Raw genomic sequence first — 19,964 nt, 5'->3', positions numbered from 1 at the left:
GACCTGAATTTAGTAACTGAAAGGTACAAATATAATGCTGCGGCAGACTTCTCCACCAACTCCCACTAGCAGATAGCTATTGCTCGTAGTGGAAAAAGTACGTATCGGATGTTTATTATGGTGAAAGAAGCTCCTTATCTCAGAAGATAAGAACATTGGAGGGGACGTCGTCGATAGCAAATTTGTTTGCCGTCGTTAATGTGCAGGAAGGGGCCGGGCCTGATCGATCGTTTGGGCAGGATTCTCGGAGGAGATTAGGCAAAGATCGTACGTAAGGTAGCAGATCGCTAGCATCATATTATGTGCATGATATGACGTTCACGTGAAACTTAATTAGGTCCACACTCGCCATCGCAATAGTATCTATACTTCATGATCGATGCAGTCGGATACGATCTTAATTTGCATCACTAAATTGTACTGTTTGCGTTTATGGACCACTACGTACGTGACATCTTCTGAACACAAGGGTTGTACATTTCTTTCATGCACACACACTAGTTCAAGTTCTGACCGACGTTTCGGAATACTCTTCTGCCGTCGAGTGGATCTAGTGGTGTAGTGAAGTTGCCCGAAAATGCGGAACCATAATAGCTTTGTAGTATAGTGTGGAAATTGGTGAAACAATGCCAAATGGTCGAAAAAGAGAGAATCTATATATATAATGCAAAATGTACTAGTGCAAAAATGTGTGAATGAGCTCGTAGTCTTGGAGCAACTGACGATATCTTATATGAACAAGTTGTCTCTAACAAACAGATATGAATATTATGAAAAGGCTAATTCTTTTCCGGAAAAGAAGAGAGGCTATTTCTGAAACTCATTTCGTTTAGAAACTGTCATTGAGGGTAGCTATTGGGTCTATAAACCTTTTTTTTTAGAATCATTGGGTCTATAAACCTAGTCATCCGGAAACTGAAAGCATCCATTCTGATCCAAAACTACTCCCTGATAAAGCCCATTCACAGCTCGGCTAAGCTCCTACTGTATTTAGAGGCCCAATAGTCTAACAAGGCCCCCAAGAAACCAGCTGGCCCAAGTTAATCCATTCGCACAGGCGCACGGCTCACCTTCTCTTTCTCATCGCAACTCGCAAGTCCCAACTCAGATCTCGCGGACCTCTCAACCCCCGCGAGCTCTCGCATCACTGCCGCTCTGCTCCCGACCCCCAGATCACCAGATCTCCAGCGCTCACGCCTGCACCCACCCCCCAGCCTGCGAGGACGTCGCCGCCGCAAGCGGCGGCCACGGCGAGATGCTCCGCCTCAGGGCGTTCCGGCCGACGAGCGACAAGGTGGTGAAGATCCAGCTCCACCCCACTCATCCCTGGCTTGTCACCGCCGACGCCAACGACCGCGTCTCCGTCTGGGATTGGGAGCACCGACAGGTACTTTGCTACCGGAGATCCCGCTCGAATTGGGCTCTCTAATACATTTCTTCCCCATTTGTTGATTTCGTCCTGCGGAACCTTGTTAACAAGCTCTGTTTGCGATCGAATTGATCTCTGCTTGCTTTTGAATTGGTTGTGGTGTAGGTGATCTATGAGCTGAAGGCGGGTGGCGTCGACGAGCGTCGGTTGGTAGGCGTGAAGCTTGAGAAGCTCGCGGAGGGAGAAACTGGTATGCTATGCTGTGCAGTAATTCTTGTTGTGATTACTTGTTAGGCATGTCATTATGATTGCTACGCACCAGGACTATATTAGTAATGTTAGATTTGCTGGATTTTTTTGTCTGTTGAATCACAATGCGCTGTCTCTTAAATTGCCCAAATGCGTGTGTTTTAACTGATTGCCAGGATTTTGGCCCGTCAAGAAGCCATGGTGTCTGTGTTCAACTAGGTTACTTCCTTGCTTAGTTTCCTGTAATGATGTAATACCATTAATTAATCATGGAAATTTAGTAAACAACTTTTGTATCAAGCATCTGTCTATCAAAAGTAATAAGGAGACTTGCTGTATGGGTAGGAGGTTTGGAAATATTTAATTTTAACACACAATTCAGTTCTTGAACTATCTATCCATACCTCAGTCACGTCCTTGAACTACAGAACTGGTTGAAGCAGTCCTTGAACTGTCAGTTTTGGCTTTCTTATGTCCCGCTGCTCATGTGGTGCTACACGTGGACGAGCCAACTCAAGTTACATGCAAAAAGACCCAAATACCCCTGCGTCCTTTTAGCGCAGCCACATATGAAGTCTGACCTAAGCAGCCTCTAAATTGTTCTCATCTGGACCTGAATAACACCCAAATATCTCAGCTGGTGGGCACGCTATATTTGCTTTAGACTCCCAGCCAAAGGCAGCCCATGAAGCTTGTCCTTTGTTTGGGCTGTGTTTTTTTTTGTTATCAATCCAAAAGCTGAAAGCCTTAAACAAACAGGTCCTAAGATTAATTATGCGTGCTAACTCTTTCTTGTGTTGTAAATACATAATGTATCATATGGATGCATGCTAACTTAGTAAACATGGTCCGGAATACGATATTATCCCATTGGCTGGAACATAGCAAAATGTCTGAGGTGTATTTGGGTCTTTTTAAGGGCTTTGACTGGGGTGAGACTCGCCATCTAAGGCGCATAGAAAATCAGATTTATCGATGTATTAGCTGCCATTGGCATATATATTTTGGAATGGAGGGGGTATATGAGAGATATATTAGCTTGATCTGACCTTTGCCAAAAATTTGTGCAGATTCAAAAGGAAAGCCTACTGAGGCCATCCGTGGAGGAAGGTATTGATTTGATAGTTTTGTTATTTTCCCATGACCCTTTTACATGGTATCTTTACCTGACTCCCTATGGTCCAACTTTTATACTTTTAAAGTGTAAAGCAGGTTTCGTTTTATGATGATGATGTGCGCTTTTGGCAACATTGGCGCAATTGCTCTGCTGCTGCTGAGGCTCCAACCGCAGTTAATCAACAATCGTCCGCTTTCAGTGCACCTGCACCATCTACTAGAGGAAGGCATTTTGTTGTCATTTGTTGTGAGAACAAAGCGATATTTTTGGATTTAGTCACTATGCGTGGCCGTGACGTTCCTAAGCAAGAGCTTGACAACAAGTCACTTCTATGGTATGATGACTTTTTCAGAGTACCCTCCTTGTGTTTATATGAATTTCCTTTCATATGTCTGTGGTGTTTAGATCAGCCTAAATGAGTTGTGCATGTCAGCTTTAATTTTCCGTAACAAATATTTTGGGTCGGTGATTTAAGGAGCAAAACAGGAAAACCTTATTCTACTTGTGCTATGCTTCTCCTTTAGGCTATACTGGTTGGGAAATGGGAACCATTTCTGGCAGCTGAGTATCTCTGAATCTTTAATGTTTCTTGGTACAATAATAAGTAATAATTGTAGGAAGACATTGTATTCATCATACTTGTTCTTAAATCCTAATTGCATGCATTTTGGTGGTATCAACATATACCTGTCAACAGGAACCTTGACTTGAACTGAGCTGAAATGTTACATCGCATGAACCTTATGCTCCATGAGAGAATCGATCATTTAGGTTCTAAATAACTACTATAGCTTTTTTGTGCCCCAATGCTAAGCGGCAGGCAAATGTTTCACTATACTAGCGACTAGCACTATAGCTCCACTATTTGCCATAGCTTGCTGCTAGCAATAGCTCAACTAAGCCATATAGGTACATTTATCACAAAATAGTATGGTAAATTTGAAAATAATTTTACACTGAAAGTCAAAAAATGCATCATTTTATGTCAGATTAAACTACTCCCTCCGTTCCTTAAAGATTGGCATATTAGCTTTCATTAAGACAAGCCTTTGACCACAAATTACTATGTCAAGATGTGGCTTATATGACATGAAATTAGTATTGCTAGATTCGTTATCAAAAGTACTTCATGATACTTGTGGTTTCATGTCATATAAACCACACTTTAACATAGTAATTTGTGGTCAAAGCCTTGTCTTAATGAAAGCTAATATGCCAATCTTTAAGGAATGGAGGGAGTACGTCCAGATTACCATGGTTATCTAATTTATTTAAATGTAACTTTTATTATGTGTATATTTAATAATTTTCTTTTTTTATATAACGGTATTGTAATAGCTTCCGTGGTAGTTGCCACAGCTGTAGCTACGACCTTGCAGTGAAGCCGTGCGAACCGCAATTTAAAACCCAAGCTTGATATTGTATTAAGAACAACAAACTGATTGCTCCCGGTTCACCTTTTTGTTTGTTTGTATGGTTTAACTGGCTTATGTTATCTATTTATCTCGAAAACCCAATGCAACATACATTATTTGAACAGCAAGTATTTTCAAACTTTAGATTGCTGCTGGATATTGACGTAGATCATGTTTGCCTCTTGCAGTATGGAGTTCCTCTCCAGGTCATCTTCTAGTGATGCACCTCTTGTTGCTTTTGGGGCATCAGATGGCGTGATTAGAGTTCTCTCAATGATGACATGGAAGGTGACACATATTATACTCACCCCCTTCTGTTTCTTTGTGACTGCATTTCAAACCTAGCATCCTTGCAGCTTGTGCGAAGGTATACCGGTGGTCATAAAGGAGCAATATCTTGCTTAATGACATTCATGTCTGCAGCTGGCGAGGTAAATTTCCACATAAGTGTGCTTTGTTAGGTTTGGTCATCAAACTTTGATTATTTCTCCTGATGAGTGATGACTACGGTCTCATAATGTGATTTGCTTGTGTCATTTGTTCTACTTCTCTGATATTTCACTGTTGTTAGTTTCTGCAGCAATTTCGTTTTCCACATGGTACTGTTATATCTTTCCTTATCAATACGTATGTATGGCTTCAGGTACATTTAGTTTCTGGCGGTAGTGATGGTCTGCTGGTATTATGGAGCGCTGATCATATCCACGACTCTCGTGAGCTTGTACCTAAGATTAGTTTGAAGGTATCATTTTTAACACTTTGTTTGTTAGTGCAGAATATTTTGATAAATTATGTAAATGGCATTAGTTAGCAGTTTAGCTTGTTGGTGTTTAATATGGGTTTCTTTTCTTTGGATATCTTTCTGAAGGCTCATGATGGAGGGGTGGTTGCTGTTGAACTTTCAAGGGTAATGGGAAGTGCTCCACAACTCATTACAATAGGGGCTGATAAAACTTTAGCCATATGGGATACCGTTACATTCAAGGTATGCATATTCAGTATTTCCATGAAATCGTGTCCTTTGTTATTCTAGGAAGAGCTTATGGAGTAGCTTATTTGCTGTGCAGGAAATAAGGCGCATTAAACCAGTACCTAGACTTGCCTGCCATAGTGTTGCATCTTGGTGTCACCCTCGTGCACCAAACCTTGATATTCTGACTTGTGTCAAGGACTCCCATATTTGGTATGATTTATTCTGTGTTTGGAAAGGAACATCAGACTACATATATTTTGTAGTGACGACAAAACCCCCCTTCACAATGTTACATTCTTTGCTGCTACAGGGCCATAGAACATCCGACTTATTCTGCTTTAACAAGACCGCTCTGTGAATTGTCCTCGCTTATTCCTCCACAAGCCCTTGCACAACATAAGAAACTGAGAGTATGCTTCTGGACTGATTTTCAATCAAAAAGTTTTATTTTGTCACTTAAACAACGGTATTTTGAGTTATATGCGGTGTGGTGTTGGAATTTTACACCTGATGATTCTACAGTATTGTGTGAACATGGATTTCTTTTCCATTTTTATCTTGTGCTTTAGTAACTGCTCTACTGCAGAGCTATGTATTATGTATTGCAAGTAAGAATGTGATATCGTCATTGCTTAAGATACTGGCACAGCCAGGGTTATCTATTAATACTTAAGTGTTAAGTCAATTATTTTTCGTACCCAATTCATCTCAACAATCATAAGAGCAGATCTTAATAACTGAAAAGCTTAAGTGTATGCCTTGAGTTTCTTGGTGGATGATGCAGTTTGCAAAGACTGTTACCACATCGTTCTGCACTTAAAAATGGAACTGAATTATCACATATCAGCAAAAGATAACTTCATCATTGAATTTACTAAATCTCCAGAATTTCCAGTTCACTGTACTGTATGTTCATGAGAAAATGCCGGTTTTTGTATAAAAATAAAGCTACTGTAATGCATTTCCTAAAGCATGCTAACCATAAACTGAATTTGTGACTACTCTAGGTTTACTGCATGGTGGCACACCCCTTGCAACCACATCTTGTTGCTACTGGAACTAATATCGGTATTATTTTAAGCGAGTTCGACCCAAGAGCACTTCCAGCCGTTTCTCCTCTACCAGCACTGACAGAAAGCAAGGAGCATTCTGCTGTTTACATTGTGGAAAGAGAACTTAAGTTGCTGAATTTCCAATTGTCAAACACAGCAAATGCATCCCTGGGAAGTGCATCGGAAACAGGAAGGTCAAGGAATGAATCTATAGAACAGCTAATAGTAAAGCAAACCAAGAAGCATATCAGCACGCCTGCTCCCCACGATTCCTATTCAATCCTTTCATGTAGCAGCTCTGGGAAGTAAGTGTTCATGCCATGTTATCGTCTAGCACTTGGACTATACAAAAGATACGAACAATCATGTCCTCCGTTTTCTTATTTCATGCATCTCTTGCATTATGCATTGGCCCTAGCTGAATTGCTTCTAGTCTTCATTCTGGATACTGTTACATTAAACATTGTGTTTGTAATTTTGTATGGTTTAGTATTACAGTTATGTTGTTGTTATATGCTGTGAGTTGTCCGTTGCAATCTGTCAGATCTCTATCTTTGCTTTTATATAGACCTGACTTAGTGGCGGTCCATTCACCCTTGCATAGATTACCTCTTAAGCTGAGAAGAATTTACCACAATTATTTCCATTTTATATAGTAGACAAATATGTATCATGATCTTTTGTTGAGTGAATTTGGTTGATGTATATCTTGAGATAATCCTTTTTTTGGCACAAAGTTAAAGACTGATGACACAAGCGTTTAAGCAAATCCGTAGCAACACATGTGATATAACTAGTAGAAGTTAATGTTTCTTTTTTTGAGTGTTTTTTTTTAGCGGGAGTAGAAGTTAATGTTTCAGATGTATAATCTGTTCTGCATGTCCTAGAGTTGTGCTGTCTATGTTAATTGCTTATTTAGATACATGTTATGATTTTAAATAAATTTTTTGAAAGATTTTTTATATATTTGCAGGTATGTTGCAGTTGTATGGCCAGACATTCCTTCTTTTGCTGTGTACAAAGCTAGTGATTGGTCAGTTGTTGATTCAGGCACAGGGAAACTTTTTGCATGGGACAGCTGTCGTGACAGATATGCTTTGGTTGAGAGTGCATTGGCTCCAAGGATGCCACTTATTGTGAAAGGCGGTTCTTCTAAAAAGGCAAAAGAAGCAGCAGCTCAAGCAGCACAAGCAGCAGCTCAAGCAGCTAGTTTTGCTTCTGCAGCCACAGTACAAGTCCGCATTTTATTAGATGATGGAACAGCTCATGTTTTGCAGAGATCCATTGATGGCCGCAGTGAACCGGTTTGTACTCATCTTTTCTGATATATTTTTTGTTAACTCAATGGAGAATTTCGTTTCTTTTCTTTTAACAGGCCAATTCAATGGCATATGACTGTAGAAAGGCAGTAATTACATTCCTGTTTATTTTTGTTTTCTGTTTTTTGATGGAAATACGAAGAACCATCAGTGTCACTTGTAGAAAACCATCATACCATGCCTGACATATGCTGGAAAATTTCCATCCTCCCCTTCTCTCTCAGTTGGGGAAAAAAGAGAGGAGGAAACCATTCCTTAGAAGGCAGACAGCGATGTTCAGGTCAGGGTGGCGAGGTTCATGTGGGGACAGTGAAGGGGAATCTCGTGGGAGGGAGTCGGCGGTTGGGTGATGGTGACCATGGAGGAGGCTGCCAAATGTAGAGGTTGGTGAGGTCAATTTGGAGGGCTGCTAGAGACGGTGGATTGTATGGAGGCTCTGTTGGAGCAGTTTTTTTTTTTTTTTAAAAACATTGAGCCTCGAATCAGGGATGGCAGGTCATATAGCAGGGATTGCTGGTGATGTTCTAAGAAGCTCAGTTACTTTGCAGACATATGTTGGTAGACATAGTTGACCATATTTTGACATGCCGCGGTCATGTTCTTTGCACAGTGAATTTATAGTTCCTAATTATTTAATATAAAATGTTTTCTTAACTTGGGTAGAATTTTTTTTGTAGTCGAGTTAATGCTAATGATCTCTATCATTCAAATTACAATGTGATTTATTTCTGAATACCATGGGTTTTAAGATGGTAAAGCGAGGCACCTCAGCCCCTTCTCAACTTTTAAGCGCTTAAGGCGGAATGGAAGGCTATGCCTTAGATACATTCTACCATTTAGAAGCAGGGTCTTTCTTTAGGGCATCTTTGGGTTGAAGGATTTCCTTATAATTTTTGTAGTATTTCAATTCCTAGGAACCTTTTCTATGAGTTCCTTTGGATCAAAATAATGGGGCACCAAAATTCCTATGGATTGCTTTTCTATGCCCCTACTCGATAGGATTCCTAGCAAGCTGTTAGACTCATGGAAAATTTTCTTTGTGCCTTGTTGCATCTCTCTCTTTAATTTCCTGCGAAAATCCTGTGGGGGCATCCAAAGGGCCATGTTTACAGATTCATGTGTTGTTTTAGTTTCCTGTAGGTTTGAGGAAATCATGACATCTTGATCCTACATTTTTCCTATCGTTGGGAGATTTATAGTTGCACTCTTGCAGGTCGTTGGCTTGCATGGTGGTGCTTTGCTTGGTGTCACATACCGGACATCTCGTAGAATCAGTCCTGTGACGGCAACAGCTATATCAACCGTTCAATCAATGCCCCTATCAGGCTTTGGAGGAAGTGGATCATCTTTTGCTTCGGATGACCCATTTTCCAGCAGAGAAGGGCCGCCTCAAAATTTCCAGTTATACAGGTATAGATGCACTTGTTGCTTTTGAGGTGTTGCATGCTTCCTGAATATCCAGAGAATTTTTTTGTTGGCAGATGCAAAATGATTGATATGTATGTATTATTACTCGCATGATTTATAGCTAATGCTTTTTCTTTCCTATACACATTGATATTTGCAACTAACATCCGTGTTACCCTAAAACTGCCTACTTAACTACAATTGATTGGTGCAGCTGGGAGACCTATCAGCCTGTAAGCGGATTACTTGCACAACCTGAGTGGACCGTGTGGGACCAAACTGTTGAATATTGTGCATTTGCTTATCAGCAGTATATTGTGATTTCTTCCCTGCGACCTCAGTTTAGGTATCTTGGAGATGTTTCAATTCCTTTTGCCACCGGTGCTGTTTGGCATCGTAGACAGTTATTTGTGGCTACACCAACAACGATCGAGTAAGTTATACTTATCCTCTGAGCAGTCTCAATGGTTCATTTCCTGCCCTCCATATTGTCCAATATTGAGTCTGTTTCTAGATTTACGCCACGTCTTTCAATAATGCAATACGTGCGATATGATGGAAATGGAAACAAAAGGTGCCGTACAAGGCTTATGAGTCCTTGTATGATCCACTTTACATTATCCGGTAAAATATGAAAACCATTCTTACAGTAATTAAGTTTTATGATATACATTCAATGGTGTAGAAAGTGGTGGTGCTAGGATATTGGGCTGGCAGGCACTTTTATACGAGTTCAGTTATTTTGAATTGATATGATTTTGAATTTTAGTTATGTGCAAAAGGGGGTTCTCTGGTCTTTGTTGGGACATTTTAGTTATGTATTGAACCAGCAAACAATGTTTTGAAGCTTCAATGGCACTTGGGACATTTTTATATCTGTTGAACTTTTGAATAATATTTTCCAGGTGCGTCTTTGTTGATGCTGGGGTTGCTGCCATTGATATTGAGACAAAAAAGAGGAAAGAAGAAATCAAAGCAAGAGAAGCTCAGGGTCAAGCAGTTGCAGAGCATGGAGATTTGGCTCTTATCACAGTTGAAGCTCCCCAGGTTACGGCGAGTGAAAAAATATCACTAAGACCTCCGATGTTGCAGGTACGTATTTTAATATGTCAAATGCTTTTAGTACCCCTTTTGGAGACTATTAAATTATTCTCTTCGGTGTCCATTAAATGTTTATGTGAAGTAAGGGTTAATAAAAAAAAATGTACTTTCATTTCCTATGTTTGCAACTTCTCTTTAGCTCTATGGCATTTGTCTTCGTACTTATTTTTATATACTAGCAAATATTATGAGGTATTTTCTTATGGAAGTTCTCAGTTATCTCATTTAGAAATTAGGATAAGTTAAGGTATTGTTGTTTACAGAATATACTCTGTATTTTCCAGGTTGTTCGTTTAGCCTCCTTTCAGCATGCTCCATCAATACCACCATTTGTAGTGCCAAAGCAATCCAAGTTAGATGGCCCGGATTCAGTTTTCCAGAAAGAACTGGATGATAGAAGATACGCTGAAGTTGCTGTTGCTGGAGGAGGGGTATCTGTTGCAGTAACCCGCTTTCCTCCTGAGCAGAAAAGACCTATTGGGCCACTTGTCCTGGTTGGTGTCAGAGATGGAGTTCTTTGGCTTGTTGATAGGTAATACATTTTACCTACTTCTTCTAAGGACAACATGGTCAGTTCCTTGACACAAGAAAGTGCTGGTGGAAATAATATTTCACTCGAATATAAACTAATATTGTACTCCCTCCGATCCATAAAAAGTGTCGCCCACTTAGTACAAAATTTGTACTAACTTAGTACAAAATGGGCAACACTTTTTATGGATCGGAGGGAGTACTATTTTTGTTGTGGTGATATTTGAGGTGCTGATTTGGATGCAATTCTGACACTCTTGCCATATTCTTTGAAGGTATATGTGTGCACATGCTTTGTCTCTCAGCCATCCTGGTATAAGATGTCGGTGCCTTGCAGCATATGGAGATCCAGTTAGTGCTGTAAAATGGCAAGTGTTTATTCTTTAGAGCATTGCATTTTGTTAGCTGTAGCAAGGGGGAGGATTAATAACTTAAAATCCAATCATGCAGGGCTACTAGACTTGGCCGAGAACACCATGATGACCTTGCTCAGTTTATGCTGGGAATGGGCTATGCTACCGAAGCACTTCATTTACCTGGGATATCTAAGAGGCAAGATTTTTATTCCTTGAACTGTTCTTTTGTTAGATAGTGTTATACTATGACATCATATTCATTTGTTTCTCTTTACATAATTGTATTCTCATAGTCAGAGTCCAGGTATCAGTTGATATTGATAAATAGATTAATTTTTTCATGAGTTTTTATTTGTGCTGATGTTCCCCAGGTTGGAGTTTGATCTTGCAATGCAGAGCAAGGACTTGAAAAGGGCACTTGCATGTTTGCTGACAATGAGCAATAGCCGAGACGTGGGACAAGAAACTACTGCTACTGATGTTACACAGATTCTCAATTTAGCAGTAGCTAAGCAGGCTAAGCAAGAAAGTCTTGCAGATGCAGTGCAGGGAATAGTGAAATTTGTCAAGGAGTTTTTTGACCTTATTGATGCTGCAGATGCCACCGGGCAGGCTGAAATTGCTCGTGAAGTTCTGAAGAGATTAGCTGCAGCAGCTTCTGTAAAGGGAGCGCTGCATGGACAAACTCTACGAGGCCTGGCACTCCGTCTTGCAAACCATGGGGAGCTTACTAGATTGTCGGTATGTTGCTGTGACCTCCATTCAACATGACTTCCTATTAAGCGTGCACGGTGCAGCCAAACATATCCATCTTTAACAACCAATAAAAAAATTACTAGGTTTATTAGGTACAACTTGTATCATTACATTTGTCATGAAAAATTGTTTTGAAATATGTTAATTTAAGTAACATATACAACATACAAGAACAACGGTCAAAGTTGTGTGCTGAATGGAGGGAGTAATAATATTTCTACCATTACAACTTGGTTCTTCCCCAGAATGGTGATTAGCGATAAATAACTTGGATTACCATCCATGATGGTATTCACAAACCTGTCATGATCATGGAGTTACACCAGACCACATATCTACTATTGCTATCTGTTTCTGCGCATTTTTCTGGAATATGGCAGGACCTTGTTCATGCATGCATTCTAAACCTGATGTTTACTTCCTGTTGACTTATTAATTTTTGTTTATCATTGGTAGACTGTGACAAGCATAACTCGTTTTAGTATAAATGTCAAATCTGAGGCTAGATTTTCTCCTTTTGCCCTAATTGTTGCCTCAACGAAGTAATCTGTTTCTAAGGTTCACTCAATTCCTTTGACAATGGTGAGAGTACACATCTCTTACGTATTAGGCACTATGAATTTTTCTACTCTCTCCGTCCAACAAAGGATGTCTTAAGTTTGACCAAATTTGAATGCATCTATACACTAAGTCATGTCTAGATACATCCAAATTTTTACAAACTTGAGACATCCTTTGTTGGACGGAGGGAGTAATGAATTTGCTGATACGAAGCTCTTATTTTGATAAGGTAATCTCGAAGAAGTAAGAACGCTTTTCATTAGCTGGTCGTGACTGGTAGGTTGACACAGGGTCCAGTCCTAGTTTTAGGAACCGGACCAGACAAGGAAGCAAACCGGATTTTCCCCGGTCCAACAGGCGGTTTTCGCATGAACCGGTGAAAACCGGGGGTGGCCTGGCCGCCCAATGGGCTTCGAAATACTCTTTCTGGTATTTATGTAATGGGCCTAGTGTAAAAATTGGTGTGTTGCGTGGGAATCGATCCCAAGACCTCCCGCTGGCGCAGAACGGACGAGTGCGCTAGCCACTCGACCTATCCGAACATTGTGAATATGAAGGAAGTTTACTTTATTTATAGTTTATGAACCACCGGTTGAACCGGTGAACCACTGGTCCGACCTGTGAACTGGTGAACCGGAGGCCTGACCGGTTCGATCACCGGTCCGGTTTTCAAAACTAGGGGTCCAGTCACAATCAAATTTTACTCAAACCTGTCCAATGCTACTGATTCAGGGTTTAGCAGCCGAACCTGTCGATATCCTTTAAAAGGTGGTTTAGACCCAGTCCAGTTCTAGACATCGAAAACCCTGAGTTATCATCATTCACAATGCATGAATGCTTGGCTGACTTGATTGAAGATAGGGACTCATGACATGGTATTATGATCAACAAATGTTAATAGGATCACAATCTTATGCTTATTTGGGCCATATGGCTGTTGCATGCTTGTGAAATGAATTAGTAAGCAGAACCTTGTGCATGTTACAGAATTTCTCGGAGCAATCACTAATACTGTTGCACTTTCTCAGGGTTTAGTGACCAATTTGATCACAGCTGGACATGGGCGTGAAGCAGCATTTGCAGCTGCAGTTCTAGGTGATAATGCACTCATGGAAAAAGCATGGCAAGACACAGGAATGCTGGCTGAGGCTGTTTTACATGCTCAAGTAAGTTTTATATTGTATCCTGTGGTGTCACATATACTATGAAAAAGCACAAGTTTGATGTGAACCATTCAATCTCAGCCATCCATAACATCAAATGTCTGAGAAAACAAATTGGCCTTTACAACCGTAAAAGTTCCCACACTTGCTGCCTGTTAATTATTCCTTGGTTGTTACTTCAAAAATCAGATCACACTGCTATTAATAACGCTTATCCAATGGCCCCACTTGAAGCATCTGAGCAAAACCTAAAGCACCGACAGCACGCTACCTCAGAATCATGTGTCTTCCACTCTGCCTACATGCCCTTTTTTCAATTGATTTCTTTGTATTCAAAATGCATTATGCCTAAATGGGGAAAACATATGGAGTTCTTGCAATTTCACCTTGCAGAATCCATCGAGCATCAATCCATCTATGTTTCTTCCTAAATAATCCATCGAGTAGTATGAAGCATTGCAGACGGGGGTTGGGGTGTATATATTTTGTGCAAACACATTGCAAAGGACATGCATTATAGTTGAACGATTGCTCCTAATTTTTGAGAGAAGCCGACCATTATGATTTCTCTATAACGAGGCATTTTCTTGTCTATACATATGAGATGTTCTTTTATTTGGCTGAATGATGTACAATGAATATGATTGTCAAGTGCTTACGAGGATTTTCCACTCTCTAGGCCCATGGTCGTCCATCACTAAGGAACTCAGTCATAACATGGAACAAGGTGCTACAAAAGGAGCTGGATCACACCCCAACAGTAAAAACCGATGCTGCTGCAGCGTTCTTGGCTTCTCTTGAGGATCCGAAGCTAACCAGTTTGGGAGAAACCGAGAAAAAGCCACCTATTGAAATACTTCCTCCTGGAATGCCACCACTATCTGCACCTCCCATAGTAATTAAAAAGGCTGGTGCCAAACCTGGCCTTCCTAACACAGCACAGAACCCAAATGCAGCTATAGGTGCCCCCATGGCTCAAGGCACTCCTACGAACCAAGGTACCGCCATGAATCAAGGCACTCCTATGATCCAAGGTACCGCCATGAATCAAGGCACTCCTATGATCCAAGGTACCGCAATGAATCAAGGCACCCCAATGATTCAAGGCACTCCCACGGCTCAAGGTACTCCTGCTCCCACACAGGGTACTGATGAGGGAAAGCCATCGGAGGCTAGAGAAGCTCCTGAGAATGTGGATGCTGCAGCAGCTCCCAGCAATGCAGAAGGTCCTAGTGCAGAAGCTCCTGGTACTGCTGAAGCTACCGTAGCTCCGGCAGTAGACCCAGCAAGTAGTCCTGACGCCGCTGCTGCCCCAACTCCAGTTCAAGAAGCTGGGTCCAGTGGTATTGATGCACCTGCTGTTACTTCCAGTGAAGCTACAAATGATGCACCTTCTACCGAGGAGCCAGAGTCACAGGATAAACCACCGTCAATAGAGGCATCGCCATCACCCCCACCGAATGTTTCTTCTGTATAGAATCTTTTTGACTCAATTCTTCTAGCGGTGTGCCATTTTTGTCATGCTGATTCGTTCATCCCACTGTAAGTTTTCCATACTGGTATAGTTATTTGTTATATGTGGTGTTCAGAGACTTCGAGCAGTATTGTGAGTAAACCATGTACATCTACTGTGGCCAGTGCGACAGTAGCATATGTTTGTGATTATTTGAGACTCAAAAGGCCACAGCTGATTTGTTTGTTCGCCAGTTTACTCCTTGTTTACCACATGTTTATGCGTCTTTGGCTTGTAATCTTGTTGCGTGACTAGTTGTAATTCATTTTCGTTGATTGGCTATGGACTACACCACCGTGTGTATCTCGAATGAAGATGTGGAAAATTAAAAGTTCCAAACCAACGAGTTATAGGATTCATGGAAAAATGCTGCCACGGAAAACATACTCCTTCCGTCCAACAAAAGATGTCTCAAGTTTGTTAAAATTTGGATGTATGTAGACATGACTTACTGTGTAGATGCATTTAAATTTAGTACATCTTTTACGGAGGGAGTAGCAAGTTTGTTCAAAACTGGACATGCTGGCAACTCGGTCAAAGTCATCTCAAATCGCTAAGCAAGTCTGAAGTCGATTCCGTAAGAAAAACGCGATACTGGTCCACCGATCCCAAGACTTTCCTCGGAGGCAGCAATTCATGGTGCTGCAGGGCGATCGCTGCCTGAATATGGGGTACGGGTCAACCCTGTGTTGCCTACTGTCCTACGGAGTACGTACCACTTCTGCTGCACTGCGCGATTATTTATGAAGAGAAACTTTACAATAAATAGCTGAGGATGTTAATTGAATAATTGATCATCAGTAAGATTTGGAGTTCGTGTTCATTTGTATACATAACAAGATCAATTTCGATCAATATCTCTATAGCTCGGAATCCGGTGTGGAAAAGAGGAAAAACAAAAACTTTATGTAACAAGTATAACGTAGAGCACTACTTTGTATGATTATTAGTGAAGCTGGATAAAATAAAGACACGCACAAAAGGTGATGATGACCAAAATGAACTAATCAAACTCAGAGGGGTACCCACAGAAGGTCTCGTTTTTTACGCAAAGGAAGAGCCTCTCGTACGCCAGGGCCATCTTGGTGGCCGCGAACATGGACTTGGCGTAGTCCCTGCACGCGCGGCCTCGTTCCGCGGCGCGCCGGGCGCCGTCCTCCACCACCGCCTCCAGCCTCTCGAGCAGCGACTCCACGTTGGGCGCGAACATGTAGCCGAACTCGTCCTTCACCACGATGCTGCCCTTGATGCTGGGGAACCGCGTGGCCACCACGGGCTTCCCGCACTGCATCGCTTCCATGAGCGTCAGGTCCAGCCCCTGCGGCCGCAGCGTCGGGTCCACGAACACGTCCAGCGCGTTGTAGAACGCCCTGAGCTTCCCGGGTGGCACGGCGCCCAGCACCTTGGCGTTGCGGCCCAGGTCCATGTACCGAGACTCCCACGGCCCCTTGCCGGCCACCAGGAGGTACACGTTCGGGTGCCGCATGGCGAGCTTGGAGAAGGCCTCGTAGAGCAGCGGGTGCCCTTTGTCCTTGACGAGCCTTCCTGACACGCCCAGCACGAGGTCGGCGCTCTTGGGCACCCCGATCTCCTCCCGGAACGCGCGGCCGAGTTCGAGGTCCGGCGCGAACTGCGCCTCGTCCACGCCGTTGAGGATGACGTGCACGCGCCGGCCCGGGATCTGGTACACGTCCCGGAGCATCTCCCCCGTGGAGTCGCTGATGGCCACCTGGTGCGCGTAGCTCCTGAAGAAGCGCACCTCGGAGAGCACCCGGTGCACCGACTGCGACAGCGTCTGGTTGAACTGCGGCGACATGGGCTCGTCCTCGCCGCGTGCCAGGTCCTGGTATATGCCCGAGTGCAGTGCCTCGAGGGAGATGCCGTGCCACGACACGACCAGGTTGGGCACGCCGAGCGCGTAGCGGTGGAACACGGCCACGCTCTCGGAGTGGATGACGTCGAACGGGTCGTTCTCGCCCTCGGCCTCGTACAGCTTCCACGCCTCGTCGCAGCGCCACTGGCCCGGGGTGCCGTCCAGGAAGTGCAGCTGGGGGCCGTCGGGGGAGGCCGGCGGCGCGGCCTCGGTGTGCGGCGGAGGGGACGTGAACACGTGCACGCGGTGGCCGCGCGCCGCGAGCGCCGTGTGCAGCGTGTGCGCGTGCCGCTCCATGCCGCCCGGGGCCGTGGCCACGGGCCACTTCCGCGAGAACACGGCGATCTTGAGCTTGGCAAGGGGCGGCTTGGACGGCGTGAACGGCAGGTGGTTCCACGAGAACTCGATGTCGCGAAGGTCCCCGGAGAAGGCGGTCAGGCTCGACGAGGAGCGAGCGTTGGCGGTGAGGTGGGTGAAGACCGGGGAGCACGAGGAGTGGTGGAGGAGGAGGAGGTAGAGGAAGGGGACGAGGAGGAGGAGCGTGACGAGGGCAGGGGAGAGGGACTGCATGGGCTGGGATGGGCACCTCGGCTTCCTCGGCCTCTGCTGCAGGGAGCTGGCCGGTGCCATCACGTCATGCACTGTAGCTAGCTAGCTAGTCATGCATGAACGCCGGCATGCATACGAAGGAAGATGGATCAGAACAAAGGAGAGGGATTGAGGACGGAAGCAATGTGCAGATCTTCACGAGAGCTTTTGGAAGGAGGGTGAGTGTGTGGAGGTGGAGTCACTTGCAGGATATTGACATTTGGGTGCGAGCTTCATGCTTTGCTTTCCATGGCTGAAGTTACTTAGGAAGACGGCGAGGACAGAGATGTCCACGTTCGAAATAAGTGCGTTGAAGGGGGAGGGATGTTTTAGATGTGTAATATTGGAACAATTTTCGTGTACCATCATTTTTATTTTGGAGTAACTTTTATCCACGGTCACTGAACTTAATTGGTGTGTAATTTAGTCAGCTTCAAAATACGGTGCTTAAACTTGCTCGGCATGTTCATCTACATTCAGTACGGTGGGTCTCTTTTGATTCTTTAAGGCAGTATCATTTGTCTCTATGGATATAGGCATGAATATGAATGTGGTGTGCCGGTCCAGACCCAATCCATTGACATCTTGATACAAACAGACAATCATCTTTATTTATTATTTAAAATTCCGAAAGTAATCCAAGTACAAAATTAGAGAAAATCGGAAACCAGAAAAAAAAATTATGAAAAAATTGAATAGGCCTCAATCGGTGAGGGAACAGACGCTCTGGACAAGTCCGCTCACTCGAGCGCAACACGTAACGGGCCAGGAGCGTCTCCTCTGCTGGGCCACTCGGAAGGTCAACCAAAGCCACAGTACCACTAGACGCCCGATCCATGCGCATGGGCTGGCGCTTTCTGGCCTATTACCGCGCCTAATTCTTCCCGAGAATTCCACAGTTCCATTGTCACGGCGAGACCCAAAACAACATGACATGTCTCCGATCAGAAAAAAAACATGTTCACATCTTCTCAAAAAAGAACATGATCGTTCGAAAAGCGATTCTATCTGATCCGATCTGCCGCGTGTAGTTGAAATCGTCGAAAATTTCCGATCTAGCCATCCATCAGCTGCGCTACCGAACTACAATGTCGAACCAGTCGCGTGTTTGAACTCCACACCAACCCAACCACTCGACAACGATCACTCCTCAATCATCTAGATTAAAACACGAACCATCTCACCAAAAAAAAAACAGGGAAGACGAACCCACGCTAATGCCACCTCCTAAATTTGTTCGTGACTCGATGATCCACCGATGAACATGTAATTACATGAATATGACATGCTTCACCGGGTTTATAGTCCAAGGTGTGACTATTAATGTCGTTTTTTCATTTATTATTATTAAATCACATAATACGACATGCGACATCTCCGCAGCCGGTCTGGCCCCACCGTCCGTCGATATCGTGCCTAGCTCTACGAATTTCGTGTAATCTTTTTGGTTACCCACAATACTTTTTTATATAAGGCTTGGTTCCGGTTGTGTTCAATTCGAACACTAAACTCTCCGTTAATTATTTACAACCATAATCATATTCATATACATATTGACCACAAATTACATACTTCATGTTTATACATTGTGGTTGTCGTAAATTAGGCTACCGCATCATGCATGTTCAATATTAGTTGGCGCAGTTTGAATATAACATCACTCACTGCATTGCCAGAGTCCGTACTAAATGAAAACTATATATTTTAGATGCTATTTCCTTCAAGGGACACATAAAAATTTATGTCAAATTTTGATGTATCACATATGTGTATAAAAGATATATAATTGGAAATGTTTTCAATACGAATCTAATGACGTCACAATAACCTCATACTAGTCTAATAATCGGTCACGTTTGACAAAAACAAATCCTACATTTGTTTTGTATAGTATTTTGAACGAGTGGGTACAACAGAAGATTACAAATCGCTAGAAAAGACATATCGAAACACATATTTAATGCTTAAGATACAATCTTAAATACGATTATTTGGAGTGACCCTAAGAAACGGGCGAAATACAACTTAATTAACCACTTCCATTAGCCAAATATTCGCTCCGTTTCTTCACGTTTATACATTGTGGTTGTCGTAAATCATTTTTTGCCAAATTCAACTGAGTTTGTAAAAACAAACCCAACATATTCAACACCATGCAAATGCAATGTGAAAATGTATTGTATATTAGTCCTAATAAATATTAGTTAGGTCTTATATATTTTGATGTTTTTTTAAAAACTCGATCAAGGTTGATAAAAATTGACTTAACACAACCTCAAACGTACGGATCTCTTGAAACAAAGTGAGCAAGTAAAAACTCGATTCTCATTTTTACATCTTTGACACTATAGGGCCTTTTCATCGGAAGGACGGGCGGGTACTTAAAATTGCCATCGTACTTCCCTAAAAGAAACTGCGATAGTACTTCTCTCAAAAAATAAAAAAATTGAGATAGTACTAAGTCTAAATTGATACTCCCTCCGTTTCATATTAATTTGCATGGATTTAGTATAAGTTGTACTAAATCTGCAATTGGCATGGAGGCATGGACTGGCCCGGCTCAGTTCAAGGGTATTCAGTTGAATACCCATGATTTTTTGCAAAAAGACAAATATATATAC

The 19,964-nt window shown here is 42.7% G+C and overlaps 2 protein-coding genes across 3 annotated transcripts; one reads left to right on the top strand and one right to left on the bottom strand.

The window, feature by feature from the left end:
• Positions 1–1,096: 1,096 nt before the first annotated feature.
• On the top strand, positions 1,097–15,094 carry LOC100836556. Of its 2 annotated transcripts, XM_010233789.3 has the most exons (21): positions 1,097–1,387; positions 1,535–1,619; positions 2,689–2,728; positions 2,821–3,069; positions 4,339–4,438; positions 4,507–4,581; positions 4,794–4,892; positions 5,019–5,135; positions 5,218–5,333; positions 5,434–5,533; positions 6,131–6,480; positions 7,149–7,479; positions 8,708–8,904; positions 9,116–9,334; positions 9,807–9,993; positions 10,287–10,534; positions 10,809–10,901; positions 10,984–11,085; positions 11,261–11,630; positions 13,235–13,372; positions 14,049–15,094. In XM_010233789.3, exons 1-21 carry the CDS (start codon positions 1,256–1,258, stop codon positions 14,844–14,846), a joined length of 4,146 nt encoding a protein of 1,381 aa, XP_010232091.1. In that variant the 5' UTR covers positions 1,097–1,255; the 3' UTR covers positions 14,847–15,094. The 2 variants fall into 2 exon arrangements, with proteins under 2 accessions (XP_010232091.1, XP_024314661.1); XM_024458893.1 differs by lacking the exon at positions 1,097–1,387 and having other exon boundaries at positions 1,542–1,619; positions 2,831–3,069.
• A 585-nt stretch (positions 15,095–15,679) lies between these two features.
• LOC100836251 (D-inositol 3-phosphate glycosyltransferase) lies at positions 15,680–17,684 on the bottom strand. Its single transcript, XM_003569424.4, has one exon. It carries the CDS (start codon positions 17,383–17,385, stop codon positions 15,886–15,888), a length of 1,500 nt encoding a protein of 499 aa, XP_003569472.1. The 5' UTR covers positions 17,386–17,684; the 3' UTR covers positions 15,680–15,885.
• Positions 17,685–19,964: the final 2,280 nt, after the last annotated feature.

Source organism: Brachypodium distachyon, chromosome 2 (assembly GCF_000005505.3).
Source record: "Brachypodium distachyon strain Bd21 chromosome 2, Brachypodium_distachyon_v3.0, whole genome shotgun sequence".
In the NCBI taxonomy this organism is placed as follows: domain Eukaryota; kingdom Viridiplantae; phylum Streptophyta; class Magnoliopsida; order Poales; family Poaceae; genus Brachypodium; species Brachypodium distachyon.
The sequence above is the reverse complement of the archived record's forward strand: the minus strand, read 5'-3'. Positions and strand labels throughout refer to the sequence as shown.

Coding starts and splice junctions, on each gene's coding strand:
- LOC100836556 (XM_010233789.3), top strand. CDS start 1,256: ATGCTCCGCCTCAGGGCGTTCCGGCCGACGAGCGACAAGGTGGTGAAG. Junction 4,582..4,793: donor TCATGTCTGCAGCTGGCGAG/GTAAATTTCCAC, acceptor GTATGGCTTCAG/GTACATTTAGTTTCTGGCGG. Junction 10,902..10,983: donor CCAGTTAGTGCTGTAAAATG/GCAAGTGTTTAT, acceptor CCAATCATGCAG/GGCTACTAGACTTGGCCGAG.
- LOC100836251 (XM_003569424.4), bottom strand. CDS start 17,385: ATGGCACCGGCCAGCTCCCTGCAGCAGAGGCCGAGGAAGCCGAGGTGC.